Source organism: Prionailurus bengalensis, chromosome X (genome assembly GCF_016509475.1).
Source record: "Prionailurus bengalensis isolate Pbe53 chromosome X, Fcat_Pben_1.1_paternal_pri, whole genome shotgun sequence".
Lineage (NCBI taxonomy): Eukaryota > Metazoa > Chordata > Mammalia > Carnivora > Felidae > Prionailurus > Prionailurus bengalensis.
The window spans coordinates 97,754,686-97,778,338 of record NC_057361.1 but is presented as its reverse complement, the minus strand read 5'-3'; the positions used below and the strand labels follow the sequence as shown (position 1 = coordinate 97,778,338).

At 45.4% G+C, this 23,653-nt stretch overlaps 1 protein-coding gene across 3 annotated transcripts in view; it reads right to left on the bottom strand.

Annotated features, from left to right (window-relative positions):
• Nucleotides 1-23,653, bottom strand: part of DOCK11 (dedicator of cytokinesis 11) — a 204,439-nt gene that overhangs the window by 130,873 nt on the left and 49,913 nt on the right. For all 3 annotated transcript variants that reach the window (XM_043571394.1, XM_043571397.1, XM_043571396.1), the window contains exons 2-9: nucleotides 21,054-21,170; nucleotides 20,645-20,734; nucleotides 20,148-20,230; nucleotides 18,807-18,876; nucleotides 17,852-17,947; nucleotides 4,230-4,364; nucleotides 1,828-2,005; nucleotides 1,326-1,405 (exon numbers count right to left, since the gene is read on the bottom strand). In XM_043571394.1, the coding sequence (XP_043427329.1) occupies nucleotides 1,326-1,405; nucleotides 1,828-2,005; nucleotides 4,230-4,364; nucleotides 17,852-17,947; nucleotides 18,807-18,876; nucleotides 20,148-20,230; nucleotides 20,645-20,734; nucleotides 21,054-21,170 (849 nt within the window). The remainder of the gene's footprint in view (nucleotides 1-1,325; nucleotides 1,406-1,827; nucleotides 2,006-4,229; nucleotides 4,365-17,851; nucleotides 17,948-18,806; nucleotides 18,877-20,147; nucleotides 20,231-20,644; nucleotides 20,735-21,053; nucleotides 21,171-23,653) is intronic.

Here is a 23,653-nt window from a genome sequence, read left to right as displayed (position 1 = left end):
CAAAACAGTATTAAATAACATTTAAATATCTAGTTTAGGTGGGGCGCTTGGCTGGCTCAGTTGGGAGAGCGTGCGATTCCAGATCTGGGGGTCGTGAGTTCAAGCCCCGTGGTGGGTGTAGAGATTATTTTTTAAAAATACCTAGTTTGTGAAACTACCCTCTGACAGAGCTTCAAAAAATATACTATTTCCCAGTTCCATATAACTTAATGCAGATTAAAAAACGTGTGCTGGGTGGAGAGTCACCATTGCTACGACCCATGATAAGCTGTAGATCAGGTTCTTATACCTTCTTTGTGCCTCTCATAACATCAAGAATCTTGATCAACCCACCGCAGTACAAAAAAGGAATATGAGAGATTTGGATGCAAAAGAAAAACGAACGACAAAACACTATCTTCTCCACACCCACGGTGCTAGCCATGGGATAGCATATACAATTCCGATTCCACCGCTTGAGGAAAAACATAATGGGCTGTATAGCCTGGAATGTCAAAGACTCCGAAAGGATAGATTAAAATCTACAAAATCACAGAAAACCTAGATCAGGGGCTCATGAGCGTGTTCCTAAGTTTTGGAAAATTGCTGTGAAGTTTAAGAGAAGGGAAATTTTTTTTCTTTTAAGAGAAGCGTAAATTTCAAGTAGAAAAAAATAACTTCTAAGCTTATGTAATTTAGTAGTCCAAGAAGAAGAATCAAGTGAAAATATCAACAGGTTTAACGAGGATTTAAATGAATAAATGGGGTATAAGCTTCTGCTCTACGATGGTATAGAGTCCACAGAGTAAAATATGTAACCTACTAAGATAGGTAGGATAATCGCCTCTACACTTTCCAAGTTAGCTCATTTCGAACTTCAAAGAGTGGAGTAATTAACACAAATGATGTCTGGTCACCAAAATCTTTCTCTGATGAAATTATTCATATACGCGTATGTATGTGTTCACATACAGACAGAATACGTGATTTTCACACGAAATTAACAGATGCAGATCATTCGACTGAATATCACGTTCAATATGCATCAATACCCCTTGAACGAAGAATATTTATTTTATGAATGACATTAATAAAGTCACAAAAATTTAACAGTACCTCCTGCCATCTAGGGGGAAAAAAAAAGATATTCTACACTGTTAGCAGGATTTATAGTTGTAAATCCAACTGTAGGAGTGTAACTTTTCTCTTACAATCTCTACCTGTTTCACTAATTTGCTGTGGTTTTTAACTCAGAAATGACATTGCCAAATGGAATCCAGCATTAAAACTAATAGCTAATCCTGCACTGTCTCAGTTGAAGGCAAGTTGCCATAAGAAAGATGTACCTTCATCAGTTCCGGATGCATACTCCTTTCCAAGCTGGCCATGATGTTCTCGGCTTTTCCTTGGCTGCTAGTTTCATCTTCTGCAAATTCATTAAAAGCAGATGTTCCAAACCATGCAGACCATTACTAATCACCTAAGAAGAATATCCTAACTATCTCTCCCACCCCATCCTCTCCTACTAGATTTACTGCAAAGAATTTTGATTATGAAAGCATGGGGAAAACTTTAATGGACTTTTGACAATCTGCCATGAATTCCCTATCCGTTTTAGTCTGGTGATATTTCATGTGTCAGAGCCCGTGAAACATCAACTCTTCAAAACAAAAAAAAAAAAAGAAAGAAAGAAAGAAAGAAAATCTATCAACCTCCATAGTCACTTTTAATGAGGAAGTAGGTCAACCTTCAAGATTAAGAGTTCTGTATTTACCCTACACAAAGGACATTCCCATGGATTAAAGATAAGAGCTCTACCTCGATAATGAATCATTTAAAAATTCTGACCTTGTGTTGTTTCTACCGTCTCCTTTTTCTCTTGCACTAAACTGTCGGTATTGATCTGAATAATCTTTTTCAAAGTTAGCAACCATTCCTCCATTTCCTGCTCAGTCTCAGCAGCCAGATAGTGGCTATACTTATCTAACATCTTGAGTTCGAATGCATGACGGCGCATTTTGGGGCACTAGAGAAAAAGAAGAAAAGAGAAAGAAAAAGCATGTGTCCAGTTAGTTACCTTTTCAATATTAGATTTCATTAGTTTATTTTTTACCTCTGCTCAGCACATATGCACGTCAATACCGTCATGAAAGAATTGCTTCTTTCGACAAGAAACAGAAACTCCCAGACGATGAATGACCATGTCAAATGTGCCATTTTTATTCCCCTCTATACTGGGCACAGTGCTACACGCACAAAGTTGGCATTAAGACATGACTTGTTGACTGAGGATTATCACTTAAGGCCTTTTCCCATCTAGAGAATCGAACCACCAGCATCAAAATAAGCAAATGTTTTTAATTCTTTCTACCCTGCTTAAAGTTTTTCTTGCATATTTATAGATTTTCAAAATCAGCCCTTGGAAACAAGCTTCGACGTGCTTTGAAATAAACCTGGCACTTGCTTTATATCACACCATAAAACGAGGTTTCGATACCTAATTCACGTTACTGTGCATAACATGAAATGCATCACAGTAGCATAAACGAAGACTATGGTTGGTTCACATTAAATTGTGGCTCTCGGTAAAAATTATGGGAATGACCTATGCTGAATACTAGCACAGAAGGAAAATAAAAGCCTCCTCCTCTCCTCAAACATGATGACACATTCTTTTACATTACCACCTTCTCTGTCATGACAAAAGAAATGACACACTCTCCCCGCTCCCCACTACCTCAGCGTTAATTTCAAGAAAGGTTCATGAATCAGTCATTTTCCACCACGTGGTCATCATTCAAGAAGGAACCAACAAAGTTCCTCCTTCTCATCTTCAAAGTATAGCAAAGCATGAAATCAAACGGCGGTAGCAAATCATCAAGATTTATATATTTGAAAATATTTGGGAGCGGGAATCATAAATGCAAGGAGAAAGCAGCGGCGGGGAACATTATAAAGGGCGGTCAATCTGGACTGGAGCTAATCGAGAAAATCTAGGAGTCACGTACCTTCCTTATTCCAGTAAGATAAGAAAGCTGTAGCTTTCTATATATAGGTAACTTTTATTTACATAGATCTTTATATATTTTTTAAACGTTTATCTTGAGAGAGAGGGAGGGAGCGTGCACGTGCACACACCCACACAGACACGTATGCAGACTCACGTGCAAGCTGGGGAGGGGCAGGGCGGGGGGGTGGTGAGGGTGGGGGGGGTGGGGGGGTGGTGGTGAGGGCGGGGAGGGGAGAGAATCCCAAGCAGGCTCCATGCGGTCAGCGCAGAGCCCGACATGGGGCTCAACCTCATGAACCGTGAGACCGTGACCTGAGCCAAAATCAAGACCCAGATGCTTAACCGACTGAGCCACCCAGGCGCCCCAGATCTTGTTATTTTTTAAAGTGTTCTATTCGATCCGCATGACAATCTCATTTGAGTTGAATTCATAGTAAGTGGGATTGACAATAAGATTCAGGCAGGATGAGGACACTGAACCAGCATCTCCTGCCTCTTCATCAGCTGGCTCTGTAGTGATGGCTCCATCTCTTGACCAATCGACTTCCTACTTACGCCATCTGTCTGCCCTGTCTCCCATTGCCTCTTTGTCCATGCCCCCCTCAGTAATTCAAATCAGCAAACACTCGCGAAGCCTCTACTCAGTCCACAACGCTGCTAATTATTACAGGGGACAGAGACATGAATAAGAGACAGTCCCTCTAATCCCAACATGAGCGGAGTAGAGCATAACGTGAGCTGTATATAAGGGGTGAGGCCAAACCACTGTAACCTGTAAGGTCACAGTAAGAGGTTCAGCTCTCCCACTGCAAGATAATAAATCAAGAACCAAGAGGTTTTAAGTAGACAAGTGAAGGACCCTATCTATGTCTGAGGAAGATGGGCTGCCACAAGAAAAATGCTGACGTTCTTAATAGTTGATTGATAACCCTCTTCAAGACAGAGAAGGAGGGGCGCCTGGCTGGCTCAGTCGGTTAAGCGCCCGACTCTGGCTCAGGTCATGGTCTCAAGGTTCGTGAGTTCGAGCCTCGCATCAGTACAGAGCCTGCTTCTGATCCTCTGTCTCCCTCTCTCGGCCATTCCCTGGCGAGTGCGTGTGTGTGTGTGTGTGTGTGTGTGTGTGTGTGCACGCGCGCACGTGCGCAGGCATGCGTGGGCTCTCTTTCTCTCTCAAAAAATAGTAAACGTTTAAAAAAAGAAAAAGAAGAAAGAGAAGAAAAGGTAACGTCTAAAGCCTTACCTGAACAACGTCGATGCAGGCGTCCAGGTAGATGCAACCTTTAGATTCTTTTGAATTTTTCTCATCTTTATAGGAATTGAGAATATATGAACCGTCAGGAAGTTGAGTCAAGTAAAAATACCGTCTCTTGAATACCTACAAGGGGAAAACCCAGCAACGATACATTTGTTACATATACAATGCATCTGAACAGCTTATTCGAACTAAAAACCTTGAAGGGCTTGCCACAGTCATTACATCTGGACAATCTTCAGACAGCTCTGAGAAGTTATCAGGAATTACAATTATCTTCACTTTCTTAAGATGAGAAAGTTCAAGCCAAGGGATTTCCTCTCAGTTAATCTAGAGAAGACCTTTTTTTGTTTTTTTGTTTTTTAACACATTTTAACACTTTATTTTTTTTTTTAAAGATTTTTAAGGAATCTCTACACACAACGTGGGGCTCGAACCTACAACCCCGAGATCAAGAGTCACGTGCTTTTCTGAGTGGGTCAGCCAGGCGCCCCTGTTTTAACCCTTTAAAGTTGATAAGGCATTGGGGCACCTGGGTGGCTCAGTTAAGCGCCCACCTCTTGATTTTGGGTCAGGTCACGATCTCATGGTTTGTGAGTTCGAGCCCCACGGGAGGGGGTCTGTGCGGACAGTGCGGAGCCTGCTTGGGATTCTGTCTCCCTCTCTCTCTGCCCTTCCCCTGCTTGCTTGCTATCTCTCTCTCTCTCAAAATAACTGAAAATAAGCTTTTTAAAAAGTCAAGTCTATAAAGCATTTTTGTATCTGACTCACTGTCCGTTTCACCGTAGCGTCCTTTCCCCCATTTAATTGCAAAACCATGAGTGGCTTCTCATAATTCCATTCACATCACCACAAATCCAAGCACAAATACAAAAATATTCTGGAAGTTTCAAGAAAAAGACAGACATGTACGGCGAAAAAATAAAAATACAAAATGTATATACATACACATAGCCCCCATGATGTATTTTCATCTCACCTGCACACCTTAGTGGACTCGCCTATATTGTTCCATGTCCTCATTTCTGGAAGCCCAGCCTAGAATGTACTTGCAGGGAAACAGGGAGAGTCACTGCTTGCCTCCCAGTTGTCCCCCGAGTGCCCAGAATGCTGAGATCTGAGTCAATAAGCCCAATGGGATTGTGATTTGCAATCAGGCATTCACAACAATTACGGAGGAACCTTTCACTACCAACTCACAGCAAAACCCACAGGAACGGGGAGAAGGAGGTAGACAGTCGGATTTGTTCTTGCCGGCCCTCTAGGCTCCCTTACGAAGCCTTAGACCTGATCAAAGAGGTGGAAGGGGGATTTGGAGCTCTCTGATGAGCCTATGCTTCTTTTAATAAGCCACAGCCTGGAGACTGTGTCAAGCATCTGTTCTGGTACAATTCCCCAGGATGCTGGATCTAACATCATTCCAGGGTGGGAATGGAAAGAGGCTGGGACACAGGCTCTTGGCGATTATTGAGGAAGCACTTTCTTATGCTTCTTGCCTTACAGAAGTTGGCTTTAAGATTTAAGCTTGCCACTTCCAATCACCCATCTGATTATCCAGTACAGTCTCAGACTATTTGAAGAACTTTAATTATGGAAAGAGTATTATTTGGCAAGATCATTCTCGAAAATGACAATTTCTGGCCAAGTATTTGAAATGCCAACAATTTATTTTTCCATAGCATGAATAAGCAAATATATATACATTTTAAGGGGCATTTCTTTTTTTTTTTTTTTTTTTAAATTTTTTTTTTCAACGTTTATTTATTTTTAGGACAGAGAGAGACAGAGCATGAACGGGGGAGGGGCAGAGAGAGAGGGAGACACAGAATCAGAAACAGGCTCCAGGCTCTGAGCCATCAGCCCAGAGCCTGACGCGGGGCTCGAACTCACGGACCGCGAGATCGTGACCTGGCTGAAGTCGGACGCTTAACCGACTGCGCCACCCAGGCGCCCCAAGGGGCATTTCTTTTTAGGAAAATCAATGAAGAGAAATAATACGCTCGTAATTAATTTCGACTTGTTTCAGAATCACGGATTTTAGAACGAATGACAAAAATATACCAGTGCGAGGAACACCCTAACAGGTTAGACTGGTAAATGCTACGGCTTCTATTTCAGGGAGCGGCCATGTGGGTTTGCAGATCAACAGAAAGGAGTCCAAACAGAAAATTATCGCTTTGTTTTGCAACGCCAATCAGGCAAATATTACTACGAAGGTACAGAAAGTGTGTGTGCGTGATCTCACAATATGAGGATGTATACTTCTCATATTTCATTCACCTACATTTAAGTTTACAGGAGCTATAGCTGAAGAAACCTAGATTCATATATAAGGAAAACGTTAATCACAGTGCTGATTTTATACACACACAAATACATACACACAGCTGACTCTTGAACAACGTGGTTTTGAACTGCCCGGGTCCACTTACACATGGATTTTTTTTTTTTAGACACATTACCATACTGTAAATGTATTTTCTCTTCCTTATGACTTTCTTAATAACATTTTCTTTTCTCTATTGTAAGAATACAGTATATAATACACATCACATACAAAATATGTGTTAATTGACTGGCTATGTTATCCATAAGGCTTCAGGTCAACGAGTTATCAGTAATTAAGTTTTCGGGGAGCCAAAACTTAACATAGGGATTTTCCACTGCGCAGGGGGTCGGCGCCCCTAACCCGTTCCCCACTTCCCTGCACTGTTCAAGTCAACTGTATATGTTTGCTTATTTTCATGACGATGGTTCATATCTGTTATTTATATGATGAGACCAGGGGTGCTGGGTGGCTCGGCTGAGCATCTGACTCTTGATTTTGGCTCAGGTCATGATCCCAGGGTCGTGGAATCGAGCCCTATCAGCCCGGGCTCCATGCTGATCATGGAGCCTGCTTAGGATTCTCTCTCCCTTTCCCTCTGCCCCTCTCCCCTGCATGTGCTCTCTCTCTAAAATAAAAATCGGGGCGCCTGGGTGGCTCAGTTGGTTAAGCTCCGATTTCGGCTCAGGTCGCGATCTCACAGCTCATGGGTTCGAGCCCCGCATGGGGCTCTGTGCTGACAACTCGGAGCCTGGAGCCTGCTTCGGATTCTGTGTCTCCCTCTCTCCTTGCCCCTCCCCCACTCACGCTCGGTGTCTCTCTCTCTCTCTCTCTCTCAAAAACAAACATTTAAAAAACTTTTAACAAAAATAATTTTTAAAAATAATAAATAAATGAAAATGATGAGACCAGACAACCTAAAACGACACACTGTGCCCAAAGGAACAAAACACCCCGGTTTCAAAGCTATTACAGTAATCATGCATGGCACAAATGAAAGCTCATTTCCCAGGTGAAAATTACAACCCCGTTAGAATCTGACCTGTGATTCAAACCTAAAACTCGAGTAGAATCCACTTGCAGAGTCCATAGCCAGCAACAAAGAGAGTGGCAAGGGAAAGGAAAACACAGAGCAAAACACTTGTGGTACGGAGTCAAATTATAGTCCGCGAAATTTTTTTTCACGTACAGCTGCCTCACCAAGCAAAGACGTTTTGTGGCAGCCGCCACTTCCAATATTAGCAAAGCACATCATTACAATAGAGAGGGAAAGGGATCTGAAATTACAGTAAATCACTTCCTGTAACATTGCAATTATGTCTAAATGGGGGTACTGAGGTAGGTAGCTCATGAATCCGGGGAGACAACAGATGCCTGCAAATCCTCCGACCTTGATTCTCGGCCAGCACGCCTGCTCACCAGCATGAAGCTGTCCTCAAGACTCTGCTTCTCGGCTGCCTCACTACACAATCTACAAATAATTGTATCGAAACTGAACAAGTTACACAGCAGCCTTCCTAGGGTAGGGGCCACCCCCTTCAAGCAATTTCTCACGGGCTCGAAATGCAATTGATACAGGAAGGAATTTTAAGTCATTTCTATGGAAATCAGGCTCTGCAACGACAGATCTGAAAGATCTGGAAGATCTCTTCTCATCCTAAGAGTCTGGGCTCTATGTCGGGGTTTCAACTTCTGGGGAGCTGTTAAAATAAGGGCTATATCGGGGCGCCTGGGTGGCTCAGTCGGTTAAGTGCTCGGCTCTTGGTTTCAGCTCAGGTCATGAGCTCACGGTTCCTGGAATCGAGCCCCGGGTCAGGCTCTGTGCTGACAGTGCGGAGCCTGCTTGAGATTCTCTTTCTCCCTCTCTCTCTGCCCCTCCCCTGCTCGTGCTCTCTCTCTCAAAATAAATACATACGAAAAAAAATTTTAATTAAAAATAATAAAATAAAATAAGGACTATATCAAACAGTGGCAATTACTCTGTCGCATACCTCTCATTCTGCAGCCCTCAAGTCCTCTGTAACCAACAGCTAATTCTTTTAATGTCACTGGAGATAATAAGCTAATTAGCCACACTTTACGTAACAGCAAACTGAGCGACCAAGAGCTCACTCAAGTTGACACAGGCAAGTCAAGGACAGAACTACAATCAGGGGCCCCTGGGTGGCGCAGTCGGTTAAATGTCCGACTTCGGCTTAGGTCATGATCCCACGTCGGGCTCTGTGCTGACAGCTCGGAGCCTGGAGCCTGCTTCAGATTCCGTCTCCCTCCCTCTCTGCCCGTCCTCTGCTTGCACTCTCTCTCAAAAATACATAAACACACAAACAAAAAAGAACTAGAATCAGAAGGCTAGGAGGATGACAAAGAAAGTCTTGCCCAAACCCTCCAATCGAAGGCTTCCCATCGAAGACCACAAGCCCTCACCATAGCCTATGATGATGTACGTGATCTGGCCTCAGATGACCTCTTGGGCTTTATTTCTAATTATGCTACTCGAGCTACACCAGCTTACCTGCTGTTCCTCAAACACCCCACCCAAGTGCCCTTGGGTCTTTGCACTTTCTGTTTCCTTGGCCTGGAATCCTCTTCCTCCCCATATCCACACAGTTCACTCTGTCACTTCTAAGAGGACCACCTGCCCTCGTGATGGCACAACATTCTATCTTTTTCAATCAGCGATCGCTATCCAAATATATCTTCTTCATCCGTTTGTTTATTCGCTGCCTGGCACTTTTAGTCTGCTAAGGCCCACATCTCATCCATTGCTACATCCCCAGTACCTACAACGGCACCTGCAGACTCAGTGCAAGTTTGCAAAAGAAATGATGAATGAATGAGTAATTCATTCCCCAGTACAGATTCTCCAATGGTTGCATCCAATAGAATGGTATTTCTCTGTAATGTGCATATTCTTCCTCCTCCTCGCCTTTATTGTTTTTCCTAGATGGTGGACACAGCTGAAAATTGCCCCACCTTATTCAGTGAGGAGCCTGGATCCTACCAGTGGCCCACTCAGACCACCCAGAAGAGTAACACAGAAAGGAAGCCAAAAGAGAATTGTAATTCTCTGGGATCGAGTCTTGCCAAGTCTCCTTAAAACCCTGAGCTGTCTGGATGACAACCTTTTAAACATTTACCACATGACCCTCTCTGGAGCCAGAACAAAGGCTTTCCGTCACTCAGCTGAATCAAAGATGGAGGGTAGGAAAGTTCGAGCACGAAGTATCCTCAAGTCAGGAGAGCCTTTTATCATGCGATATACCAAGTCTCAAGAGTGTTCACCTACGTGCGTTACCTGGAGGGTAATTTCTTTACTGCTAGATTACATGAACCAGGAGCCCTGAGAAAGAATGCTCTGAACGATTTAGCAAAGTAGGTAGGCAAGGTAGGTGGGCCAGGAGCGATGTGGGAACGGGGCTGGAGAAGCTTACTTGACTGATGTCTCAGAACAGAAGACAAGGGGCAGCGAGGAAGCGGAGAAGGCAGGAGAGCAAGACGACAGAAACAATAGAGAAGAAAACCCCAGGACTTATCAGAAAACCAAGTTGCAGTTAATTATACCAGAATGTCAGGAGCATAATCCTGCTGAAGAACCCCTACCGGTACGTTGGCAACCTAACAGATCACCTATCTCTCTTCACCGTATCATTTTACAGTCCTACCAGCTTTTAATATATCACATAGGTCTACCCTCTGGGAAACTGGTTACAAATCAAATAGCTTTTTTTTTTTTTTTTTAAATAACTCCACCATATCTGGGCACCGGACATTTTTTTTAACTATTTAGTCTGAAGCGAAGTCTAGTGGGAAAGGTCTACAAATCCGCCCTTCTCATTGCGGACGGGTTACTTTATCAGCTTTATTTCAGTGGTTCACGGCCCTGCTCAAATTTTTGGCGACCCTCAATCACCCACAGGGTAGGGCGCACATGACCGATCCCACATTCAAGGTGTTCCCACAATCCTCCTAATAATCTAAATCTAAATAATCTAAAATAATACAAATGGCTGACATCTGTGGAGGGGTTACTACCTTACAGTCTCTGGCTAAGTGCTTTCCTCATATTATATAGCACTTAATCGTCCTAACGACCTTGTATGAGGATTACTATTATCATCTCATGTTACAGAGGGGAAACTGAGGCACAGGGCGACACCAATGGATCCAATGAAATTTGCCCTCCCATGACTAGCCAACTTCCCCTAACACACCTGCTCTGTACATATATTGCCTCCAACACCCACCTCCTGATTTCCTTCCTTTGAGGCCCTACCCCCTTCAAAAAGCCTCCTGTGACTTCAGATCACAGTGAGCTAGACTCACAGAACACTTGGTCTCTGTACCACCTTTAAACAATATATTATTTTTTTTTAATTTTTTTTCAACGTTTTTTATTTATTTTTGGGACAGAGAGAGACAGAGCATGAACGGGGGAGGGGCAGAGAGAGAGGGAGACACAGAATCGGAAACAGGCTCCAGGCTCCGTGCCATCAGCCCAGAGCCCGACACGGGGCTCGAACTCATGGACCGTGAGATCGTGACCTGGCTGAAGTCGGACGCTTAGCCGACTGCGCCACCCAGGCGCCCCAATATATTATTTTTTTAAGTAAACTCTAACGCCCCATGTGGGGCTCGAACTCACCACCCCGCAATCAAGAGTCACACGTTCTACAGACTCAGCCAGCCAGGCACCCTGTATGCCATTTTTATTGGGTGTCTCATCTCCCTGAATGGGTTTTAAGTTCTGCATGTGAAACTTTTCTGTACCCTTTGCAATGCTAACACCTTGAGGGGCGCCTGGGTGGCTCAGTCAGTTAAGCATCCGACTTCGGCTCAGGCCATGATCTCACAGTTCGTGAGTTCGAGCCCCGCATCGGGCTCCGTGCTGACAGCTCAGAACCTGGAGCCGGCTTCAGATTCTATGTCTCTCTCTCTCTTTCTCTCTCTCTCTCTCTCTCTGCCACTCCCCTGCTCATGCTCTGTCACTCTCTCTCCCTCAAAAATAAACATTAAAAAAAACTTTTTTAACCAAATTAGTGAGAAATCCCTTACCCATAAAATGACTACAATCTGTTTGTTCCAATAAACATAGTGACCTTGGCCTCCCAGAAATTCTTCTAATATCGTATGTGCTTTCTTTCTTGGGTAGAACTCCCTCGATCTGTTGTTCTCCCAACACAGAAGGGAAAAAAACCCTCCTGTAACAGTCAAAGAATAAGTGAGGACTTTTTGACTCTGGATATATAACAAATGGCTCTCTTTTGTGCAAACGAGAAAAGGGGGAGGGGGCAGCAGAAGTGAGTCATACATCAAGCAGTTGAACTTACAACCCCGATAACATACCAAGACACTTCAACGTTTAATTGCTAAGAATGGGGAGGAGGAACTAGAGGAATGCGACCAAATTGAGCCAAGAAGAGGCATAAAGGTGGGTGTCCCAGGGGTTGGCCAAGAATCTGCCTTTTTTTTTTTTTAAATGAAAAACCACCCTCAAGATCAGACTCTTCCCTATTCCATAGATCATTATATCCCCTAGGAAAAATAGCTCTAAATACCAGCGGAAGGTCAAATCCAACATCATAGCTATCTAGTCCACATTAAACTGCCTCCACCGATATGGAAAGGAGCTGAAAAAAGCAGATGTTTCTAGCGGTTACTTGAGAGAGAATGTAAATGAACAGGTTTCTGTCAAGATTGGCATTTCTGTCTAAGAGATCATTATTCTCAATGCTATCTTAAACTATTCTCCAAAACTTTTCCAGGAATTGAAGAGTGGCAGTGGGGTGTGTTCTCATTAACTAGAAAGTACAAATTGAGGAAATTAATCACCGATGACAAGGCTTGTCTTGTTTTAACATGAACACCAAGAGCAGAGCAGATCATAAGCTCTGAGTAAAATAGTCGCTGCGAACAGACAACCCCCGAGAGCTGCGCGACGCCAGCAGCCTCCTCGGTGAAAGGAAGCCATCAGGCACCGAGAACTGTGACTTGTGCCCTAATGCACATCATGACCAGCTTTCCTGCAGCCTGGGCTCCTCACGACTAATATCCCAGCCAACAACGGAGAGGCTCAGCAAGCATTTTGGGGAAAATCATGACAACGGCAGAAAATGATATAGACACGATCTTAACCAACCTGAGCTGGAGGAATGGCTTGTGTTGGGGAAAATGCACATTTTTATTCCATAAAGAGGGAGTCTCCTAGTCTTCGCATATGAAGAAATCAGCTTAGCTCCTTCACCAGCCCCTTTTCCACAGAGCCCATCACTATCAACTTGAATGTTCTTGCAAAACGGTCTAGCAGCTCGCTAGGGAGGATTAACTTTCTGAAGCAGCCTATATATGAATGACTTTAGCTACATTATTTATGTCACCTGACAGATCATGTGGTTGCTTTCTCAAAAGACCTTATAAAGTAGGAGCCTCTTTTTTTAATGTTTATTTATTTTTGAGAGAGAGAGAGAGAGAGAGAGAATGAGCAGGGGAGGGGCAGAGGGAGAGGGGACAGAGGATCTGAAGCGGGCTCTGTGCTGACAGCAGAGAGCCTGATGCAGGGCTCACACTCACGAACTTGTGAGATCATGACCCGAGCCAAAGTTGGACGCTTAACCCACTGAGCCACCCGGGCGCCCCTGAAGTAGGAGTCTTCTGATTCCCTTTGATCTATTGGACCTTGCTGAGTTTCTTCTAACCCTTTCCTTCCTTATTTCTGATAGTCAAAAAGTCCAGGAAAAGGGGGCGTCTGGGAGGCTCAGTCGGTAGGCTATCTGATTCTTGATCTCAGGGTCGGGAGGTCAAGCCCCACACTGGGCGTGGAGACTACTTAAATCCAGGGAAAGGACTCGAGCTTGCTTATAAAAACAGCTGTCGTCCATAATTTCAAAGTTGCCAAAGGACTAACTTACATAATTTTTAAAACCCAGAAGTTTTTAGATGAATAAAGCCCCTTAAATTTGCACGTCAGCCGGAGAGGTACCAAGCTGCTCTAACTTTAATCCGTGTCGATCCCGGTGGAATCTGCAGGCCAATGTCAAGCCACAGCACACGAAGGAGGCAGAGATAAAATAGAAGGGAAGGCATATGGCTCCCATAGGCTGTTATTGGCTAATGAGTCATGATTCATACCAAGATCCTTCTGTTGGAGCTTCCTGGTGAGTCTCCTGTCAGTCGGAGGGGCTATCAAAGCTTGAGTTGTGTGACAGAAAAGGTTCTTTGCTCTCAAACCCTGCAAGCTCTAGGCCTGTGGTGCGCATCGCTAAAGCCGCCAAAGCTTCTCGCCGGTGCGGACTAGACGTGCTAGCCGGCCGCGGAGCCCGGATCACCGATGGTGAAACTGCCTCCGGTATGAGGAAAATAACTCAGATAATCACATGCCCCACTCATCTTCCCGTTTGCTTAGGAGACTCATTAGTATTCTTCACTTCAAAGGCTAACATAATAAAAACACATACAGAAGAGATCTTCCTCTCAGAATGGCTCATGAACTGTCAGCCCTTTGCCTCAGTGCCGCTGTCTCGACCTTTGCCAACTCTCCAAGAGCTGGGTCAGTGCTCACCCCATCTTTAGATTTAGACTCTCTCCTATGTCTGAGCCAGTCCAGGCCCGCACCAGGAAGAACGTGTCTGATCCGCCACCTAAGGGTGCAAGCCTCAGGCCCCCAGGGTGCCGCAGCTCACAGGCCCAGACTTCCACTTTGGCCCTCACTCCAAGTTCCAGTCTGGCCACTACGAACCTGCTACCTACACCCAACACCGCCCCCCCCCCCCCCACGACCCTTCTCCATAAGCCCTCTGTTTCCATAGAGAGGGCACGGTAAACGCTACGAGTTTCAACCAATTTTCATGATGCTGAACTAAATAACAGTTAAAACACAATTCTCACAGGAACAACAAAAATATCTTGGCAAAACCCCTCAGACACCTTTAACGGAGTCTGGCCGACCCTTCCTCTCTGCCCACCCTAGCTGTGATTAATCCTGAAATCCAATACTACTGCTTAGGAAGTAAAACCGGAAGAACACGGGATGTGTAATTCAGCTCCCAGAAATCCAAAATGGAAGGCCAGCATCCATAATGGAGACTAGCTGGGATCAGTGAAATCCGTGACCCGGCACAATTCCCAAATCTCATTGTGGCCGATTTCAAATTATTCCCTATTCGTTTGTTGTTGTTGTTGTTGTTGTTGTTGTTGTTTTAAGAGCTGTGTAGCACATATGTCACTTCGGTTTATTGTTCTTTTCCTTTCTTGGCCTACTGGGTGGTAGAAGTTTGAAAAAGAAGTGTTTTTAGCCTATGTGAATTATAGCTCACTAAAAAAAAAAAAAGAAGAAAGAAAGAAAGAAGTGGCCAAAACATGAGCAGCTGGGGTGAAAATAGAGGCAACATAAAGAGCCTCGCTCAGCAACAACAGCCCAACAATTAGCTGGAGACAAGCAGCAGCTGTCCCCTTCAGCCAGGCCATGTGGTCACCAAGTTGCCTCAAGTCCCACCACCCGCTTCATGAATTTATGGTCCCTGCCCGGCCCCTGTGAGTGGTGGACTTTGCAACCTCGGGGATAGATAATACAGACGCTAAACCATCCATCTTGGACCACTTGCCTGAATTAGTTTTCTGTTGTCGTTGCAACAAATCACCACAGACGTACGGGCTTCAAACAACACAAACGTATTCTCTCACGGTTCTATAGGTCAGAAGTCGGACGTGGCTCTCGCTGGGCTACATCGAGGGGTGTAGCAGAGCTGAGTTCCCTCCTAGAATCTCTAGGGGAGACGCCATTTCCTTGCCCTTTCCAGTTTCCAGAGGCCGCCTGCATTTCCTGGCCAGTGGCTCCTTCCGCCATCTTCCAAGCCGGCAAGAGAGCATCTCTCTCTAGCCCTGCTTCCGTCCCCCCCCCCCCCTACCCTTTCCCCGTCCCTCTTCTGCCTCCTTCGTCCACTTTTAAGGACCCTGTGATTACACTGAGCTCACCTGGATAACCCAGGCTACTCTCCCTATGTGCTGATTAGCAATCTTAACTCCCTTTTGCCACGTAAGGTAACATTTACAACTTCTGGGGATTAAGAGGCGGCCATCTTCGGGGGGAGGGTGGGGGGCGCCTTATTCTGCCACATCAACCAGTCTGTGCTTCACAAATTACGGAGGAAAATTAAAAGCATGTACCTTTTACAGGCAACTGCAGTTTGATGTGTAGTATATGGGCTCCAGAAAAGTTGAAGGTAAAGCAAATTACAATTTAAAGGCATTAGAGTAATTCACCGTTGCAAAGAATCCGGTGGTGAATTGTTTTGTAAAGGTATGAATTCCTCAAGGAATCCAACAGTAGGGGACAAGCCAAGGTTGCAGCTGAAGTATGGAGAGAACATTTTAATATTTTGAGTATGTTGGGGGCGGAATCAAAACCCATGGAACCATCTTCCGACAAGCCGCACAGAATTATGGCCTTCACGCATGCATTTCTGAACCTGATCATTCTGATGGGAGATGTATCATCATAAAGACTTCGGTCTCACTCACTCAGCTAGTAAGCGCTGATCGTGCGCTGTTTAAGAGCACAGGCTTGGGCGATTGCCCGCCGAGGTTCCAGTCCCATGTCTGGACATCTGGGGCCGTGTGGCCTTGGGTTAACCACTACATTTCTTTGTGGCTCACTTTCCACAGCTGTACCCTAAGAATGAAAAGAGGACCTCTCTCATAGGGCCGCCACAAGGATTATGTGAGACACAGAACACAAAACACTCCGTTATGGCGCCTGGAACATACTAAGTCCTCGATGCATGGATTCATCGCCACGCGCTAAGGCCCCTGGTGAGGTGCAGGGGACACGCAGGAAGCAATCCTACAACTGGGATTCATCATGTTCGGGGCTTGAAAACGAAAGGGGAGAACCATGATGTGACCTCCGATACTTAATGGAAGGGTGAATCATCCTCAGCGAACCACATGATCTTATATCGAATATCTGAACGAACAGCTACATTTGGTTATCAGAGAATACTTTGCCTTTCTGCTCAGACTCTTCAAGGACCTTGTTAGTTTTAACCTCTGGATTTGGACGGCTCATCACAGCCCCTGGAACAAAAGCCAACTTCATGCCCCCAGGCATTCAAGACCGTGCCCAATTTTCTCCCTCTGTTTCTACCTCTATCTCGTACAAAGCCCGGATGCAAACTCGCTGTTCGGGCCAAACTACAAAACGCTGCGATTCTCTGACAGCCCTAAGGTACCGCTTTGTAGAGTAGTGAATTTGCTAGGCTCCTTATCCAGTCTGGACACCACTGGAGGCCGGGGACCTCCTCTTAGGCGTCCATATATTTCCCCTCAGTGACCAGCATATAATCTGCACCAAATTAATATTTGCTCAATAAACGGATTACCCTGCCCTTCCATTCATTACCTTCATTTCCAGAACAGGAACCTGCGATGCCCTTTTGTTTCAAAGCTTTTATCTTCATTCAGCTGACAGCCTCCTCTTTAAATTTCTCTTATTTTTAATTGAGGTATAGTTTGAATGACAGCCTCCTTCTTCAACTTCCTGACTCAGAATAATTACACTTCTTTAAAAAGTTGCACTTCTAAATTTATCCTGGAGGTTGCAGATTTTTAAAATTCAGTACCTCTGCGGGAGCCTGGGTGGCTCAGTCGGTTGAGCGTCCGACTTCGGCTCAGGGCATGATCTCGCGGTCCGTGGGTTCGAGCCCCGCGTCGGGCTCTGTGCGGACAGCTCAGAGCCTGGAGCCTGCTTCGGATTCTGTGTCTCCCTCTCCCTCTCTGCCCCTCCACTGCTCATGCTATGTCTCTGTCTCTGTCTCTGTCTCTCTCTCTCTCGAAGACAAAGATTAAAAAAAATTCTTTTTTAATGAAAAACGAAATAGAAGAAAATCCGATACCTCTGTGAGGATCCCCTCAGTAAAGTTTTCTTCTGTTCTGTTTTGTTTTGGCTATCGGGCTCACTGGAAACTTTTTTTTTTTTTTTTAATTTTTTTTTTCAACGTTTATTTATTTTTGGGACAGAGAGAGACAGAGCATGAACGGGGGAGGGGCAGAGAGAGAGGGAGACACAGAATCGGAAACAGGCTCCAGGCTCTGAGCCATCAGCCCAGAGCCTGACGCGGGACTCGAACTCACGGACCGCGAGATCGTGACCTGGCTGAAGTCGGACACTTAACCGACTGCGCCACCCAGGCGCCCCTGGAAACATTTTTTTAAGAGAAATATTTTTCTCCTACACAGGCTCCTCATGACAATATCCTTGCAACGATGAAATAACATAAGAAGCACTTCTTACCTTCATGGTAACTGTGATGGTGCTATTTACGTTTGCTTTATGCAGCCAGCCTTGTTTTATTACACCGCCCTTCTGAGAACATAACGAAGACGAATCCTGAAACAGGGCAGAAACCATCAGTGAAACGGCCAGCCGTCCAATCAAACATTTGGGGGACACAAACTAGGCCCTGCCCCCATTTGCTAATTAAAGCATAAAGCCCCCACCCCACCACCGCAAAGGTACCCGATTAAACTGGAAACTGGAAACCAGGGAATGAAAGGCTTTGTGCCGTGTATGCAGTAGGTACTCAGCATTTACTGAATCCTAGGAGCTGTCTACTGGCAAGGTCTTCTGCATTAAGCGAACAGTCAAGCTGCACCTCAAAGTGTCACAGAGGGGCGCCTGGGTGGCTCGATCGGTTGGGCATCGGACTCTTGACTTCAGCTCAGGCCATGACTTCATGGATCGTGGGTTCGAGCCCTGCGTTGGGCTCCACGCTGACAGTGGGGAGCCTGCTTGGGATTCTCTGTCTCTCTCTCTCTCTCTCTCTCTCTTCTCTCTCTCTCTCTCTGCCCCTCCTCTGCTCACTCGAGCTCTCTCTCAGAAATAAATAAACTTTAAAAAAATGTCACAGATATCCGGGCCATCTGTCCCATGAGGGATCTATTAGGGAGCAGAGTCCAGATGAATCATCACACCGCGTGCCCAGACGGAGAAAACCAACTCCACGAGCTCGTCCCACAGGTGGGGAAACATGTTTACGGTCAAATCCCAGCCCATTTCACTTGATCTTTCCTAAACTCCATTTGGAAATGCAACAATTGGTAAAAACAACAACAACAACAACAATTTTTGTTGAAAGCTGGCCGCAGATGGTTCAAAAACCATTCTGTCCCTCATCTTTTCCCAAGGAAGTCTCTCTCGGCAGAAGCGACCTTGAGGAAAGCAGTGCAGGGGGGCCCCCCATCTTTACCTCATCTTTATCACAGTCCTCATCAATCTCAAACACATGGTTGGGTATCTTTTCTGGTCGCAGAGACTTGCTGAAAACGCAAGAGAATTATGTCAGATGCTGACGAGAACTGAGAGGAAAATAAAAGCAAGACGAGCAGACTTTCCTTTACAACCAAGAAGATGCCAAGACACAAGGAGGACGGATTCTGTCCCCCTTGCCAAACTCAGATGTTCCCCTCTGACTCAACGTATGGTACCTTTTGTATATGGACTCGCCCAGGCACAGCCAGCCGCAAAGCGACAGCTGAGGCCAGATACTTTGTCAGGGACAGCAGAGTCGTCAAAGATGGTGTGTCAGAATCTGTCAGTGGTGGCAGAACCTTGTCTTTCGCCGGGACAGAAAGCAACACGGTGTAATCCTGGCTCTTCCCTCTGTCTGCTGTAAGAACTGGGACTGGTCGTCCATCTTGGGATTCGATTTTAAAGGACATTTTGAGGACTGTTTTCTCCCCTAGGAAAGTGTTTCTGAAGACCCCAACGGGCTACACGACAGCTTATTTCTTGAAAACATTTCCCGTAGGACAGATAGACTACGAGGTCAGTAGTAGTATAGATGAGGAAAGGGCGAGCAGGGAGGTTCAAAGAGACTGAGTGACCGGCCCAAGGTCATCCAGTTAGTAAGTAGCAGAAAGAGGAGCTGAACTCTAACAAGGAAGATCTGAACTGATTCCTGGGCCAGTATGCTCGGGGCGGTCAGTCAACTCAACTGAGAGAGATACGCTTTTGGGGCGCCTGGGTGGCTCAGTCGGTTGAGTTTTCGACTCTCGATTTCGGCTCAGGTCATGATCTCACGGAACGTGAGTTTGAGCCCTGCGTCAGTCTCTGTGCTGACAGCGCAGAGCCTGCTTGGGATTCTCTCTCCCCCATCTCTCTCTCTGCCCCTCCCCCACTCGCACGCCCTCATGCACACGCTCTCTCTCTCAATCTCTCTCTCTCTCAAAATAAATAAATACACTTTAAGAAAAAAAAGAGCATGTCTGGGGTCACTGAACTAAGCCAAGTACCTTCTAGCATTTTCCTCGACGCCACTGGAAAGCGCTCACTGCATTATCCAGAATCAAATAAAGATGATTCTAAGATGCATCTAGGCCAAAAGGCAAACTCCTACTTGTTGAAAGAATTTCAATGAGCAAAGTAAACACATATTCAGCTTTCCAAAGTATGTTTACCAAACACGCGGGTTGCTTACGGCTTTGCCTTATTACAAATTACAACTGAGAAGCTTCAAAAGTGGTTAGGAAAAAGGTAAACCGCTGAGCAACTCTCCTCTTGAAGAGTCTCCGTTGAATTCTCCACTTACCATGGCAACATTCGGAAGTCCCCGGAGAAGTCTTCATACTTATAATTTACCACATGCCAATCTGTGCTATAGGTTTTAATACACTGAAAGAAAACAGAAATCCTTCACTGGAAACATTAAAAAGTACACACATATCCAGCTTCTTAAAGTCTCGCTGTAAGCTGACAGACTTTCAAAAATCATTTGGAAGATGTCGGCACTGGGATCTTCCTCTGGGGATGAACACGGTCTCCCTCACCCAACTGGCAGCAGTAAATCCCAATTCGTACAGCCTTTTGAACAACTGTCACTCCAAGTCCAGAGGGTGTTCAAATCCAAAAGAGAAAAACCAAGAACCCATGCCATTTGGCACGGTCTTTAAGCTGCATCCCCTCTCTCGCCTCCTCTAGACTCGCAATGGAGATCTGCCGAGTTATAGTAATTTTATTTCCCGTTTACAGTAAAGGAAGGATATTGTTTCAGTGTGATAATTACTCTGTGGACTCTGAGCGCCTTACCTCTTTGACAAACAAACTCTGGGCTCTTTTCTCAGCATCGTCTGGTACAGTGGACTGCACTGTTCTGCGCTGACGGCTTATCACCGAGATCTAGAAGGCAAAGGAACATTCTTGCCGTAAGAATTAGCTTGGAAAGTGCGAGGGTTTTCCTTTAAAGAAGTGCTTGTGGGGGCCCCTGGGGGGAGGGGGGCGGGGCTCAGTCGGTTGAGCCTCGCACTCTTGATTTCAGCTCGGGTCACCGCCCCAGGGTCATGGGATCGAGCCCCACATTGAGCACGGTGCTCCGCATGGAGCCTGCTTAAGATTCTCTCTCTTTCTCTCCCTCCCCCCTCTGCCCCTCTCCCCGACTCGCGCCTTCTCTCTCTCTCAGATTAAAAAAAAAAAAAGAAAAAAGTGCTTGCGAACTCACAGATATGTCTTCCATCGGAAACATAAGCAGGTCTCTGAGGGGGTCGCTGTAAATCTGGGTTTTCCGTTGGGTGATGACATTCTCATAGTCCAAGGGCTCAACAATTTTGGTCTTTTCCTTAATAAGAGACAAAAATAAAAGTTAATATGGTCAGACTCACAAGAGATAAGTTCCTCTCCGTGTGCCAAAGACACCTGACTTCATTAAAGAAGGGATTATTGATGATAATAGGCACTTGGACACTTTCACAACAGACGTAAGTGAATAAACTCCATAACTAAGACCCACACACACCAAACACATACATACACACACAGGTCTCTCTGCTGAAGTCAAGAGCTCTGGAGAGAGAGCACTGTCCTCTGTTTATCCACGTGCCATCCAAAAATGTAAGGTCAAGCAAAACCTGGTACATCTGGAAGGCTGTCCATCGATTTTTGTTGAATTGGCTCTGCTCACTGGGTGACCGAAGCAGAGAGGGTATCAGCATCCGTGTACCTGGTGCAGGCAACGGCCAGGGCAAGCCTGGGTATCGGAGGGAGGTGGTCGATCCACCGGGAAGGGCACAAGAGGATGAGGTTCTGGGTGGCACGGTCAGTGGGTCCCTGTCGGGACTTCCAGGTGACCTGGCTACTGATAGGAGGGCCCCAGCTTGAGGCTAGGGTTACAAGGAGCAGGATACGACTTAATTGATTAGAGCAATACTAGTTAGCATTTACCAAGCCCTTTCTATATGCCAGCCACTGTGCCAGATGCCTTCTCTGTGTTTTCGCATGTAATACTCATGACCCCCCTATGAAATGGGCTTGGCCTGGGGCTCCTGGCTGGCTCAGTCAGTGGAGCATGCAACTCTTGATCTCAGGGGTCATGAGATCGAGCCCCACATTAGGGGTAGAGTTTACTCATGAATGAATGAATGAGTGAATGAATAGAAATAAGCTTAGTCTTTGTCACCGTCTTACGGACGAGGAATCTTTGCACGCAACCCACGCTACGTATCTAGTCTGCCTTCAGAGCTAGGATTCGAACCTAGGTCTGGGACTACAAAAGCTCCGTTCTTTCTACCTCACCCAGCCTTTCCTCCCCTCAGAAGTACACAAAGAGGGGCGCCTGGGTGGCTCAGTCGGTCAAGTGTCCAACTCTTGATTCCAGCTCAGGTCATGATCTGAGGGTCATGAGATCGAGCCCCACATCGGGCTCCGTGCTGAGCGTGAAGCCTGCTGGAGAGTCTCTCTTTGCCCCTCCCCCGCTTGCGCGCACCTGCACACTCTCTCTCAGAAAAATTTTTTTAATTAAAACAACACGAAATACATAAAAATACTAACACGAGAGAAACTGAACTTGAAAGAGGACCCCACCACTGACTTCTATCCTATTTTTCTTCACTGAACTTATCACCGTGGGATATAATATCTACTTTACCTCTTTGCCTATTTGAGGGCACAGATTTCCCCTTTCTAATAATACTGCTCTCCTCGAATCGAATTAAAATTACTTAAAAATTTTTATTTAGAAAAACTACATAAAGAAAACCTGAATATAAGCTATACTGAAAGTTAGTGTCAAAATGGAATCGGAGTTATATTTATATTTGTGTACACAGTATTAGAGACAGTCTCCAGCATATTACATCCACAGACTCCTTTGAGAAGATTGTTTTTTTAAGTTTTTATTTATTTATTATTTTTTTTTTTTAATTTTTTTTTCAACGTTTTTTATTTATTTTTGGGACAGAGAGAGACAGAGCATGAATGGGGGAGGGGCAGAGAGAGAGGGAGACACAGAATCGGAAACAGGCTCCAGGCTCCGAGCTATCAGCCCAGAGCCTGACGCGGGGCTCGAACTCACGGACCGCGAGATCGTGACCTGGCTGAAGTCGGATGCTTAACCGACTGCGCCACCCAGGCGCCCCTTAAGTTTTTATTTAAATTCCACTTAGGCAAGGGGCGCCTGAGTGGCTCAGTTGGTTAAGCGTCCCACTTCGGCTCAGGTCATGATCTCGCAGTTCGTGAGTTCGAGCCCCGCATCAGGCTCTGTACTGACAGCTCAGAGCCCGGAGCCTGCTTCGGATTCTGTCTCCCTCTCTCTCTGCCGCCCCCCCCCCCCCACTCGCTCACGCGTGTGTGTGCGCGCACACACGCTCTCTCTCTCAAAAATAAACATTAAAAAAAATTTTCTTTAATTCCAGTTAGGGAACATACAGTACAATATTAGATTCAGGTAAACGATATACTGATTCAACACTTGCATACAAGACCCGGTGCTTATCAAGACAAGTGCCCTCCTGAATCCCCGTCACCTACCCCATCCACCTCCCCTCTGGTAACCATCAGTTTGTTCTCTATGGTTAAGAGTCTGTTTCCTGGTTTGCCTCTGTCTCTTTTGGTTTTTTTTTCACCGTTGTTCGTTAGTTTTGTTTCTTAAATTCCACCTATGAATGAAATCATACGGTACTTGTCTTTCTCTGACTGACTTATTTCACTTCGCATAATACTTTCTGGCTCCCTCCGTATCGTCGCAATGAGCAAAATTTCGTTCTTTTATGGCTGAATAATATTCCATATATATAAACACACATTCTGCTGCTTCTTTATCCATTC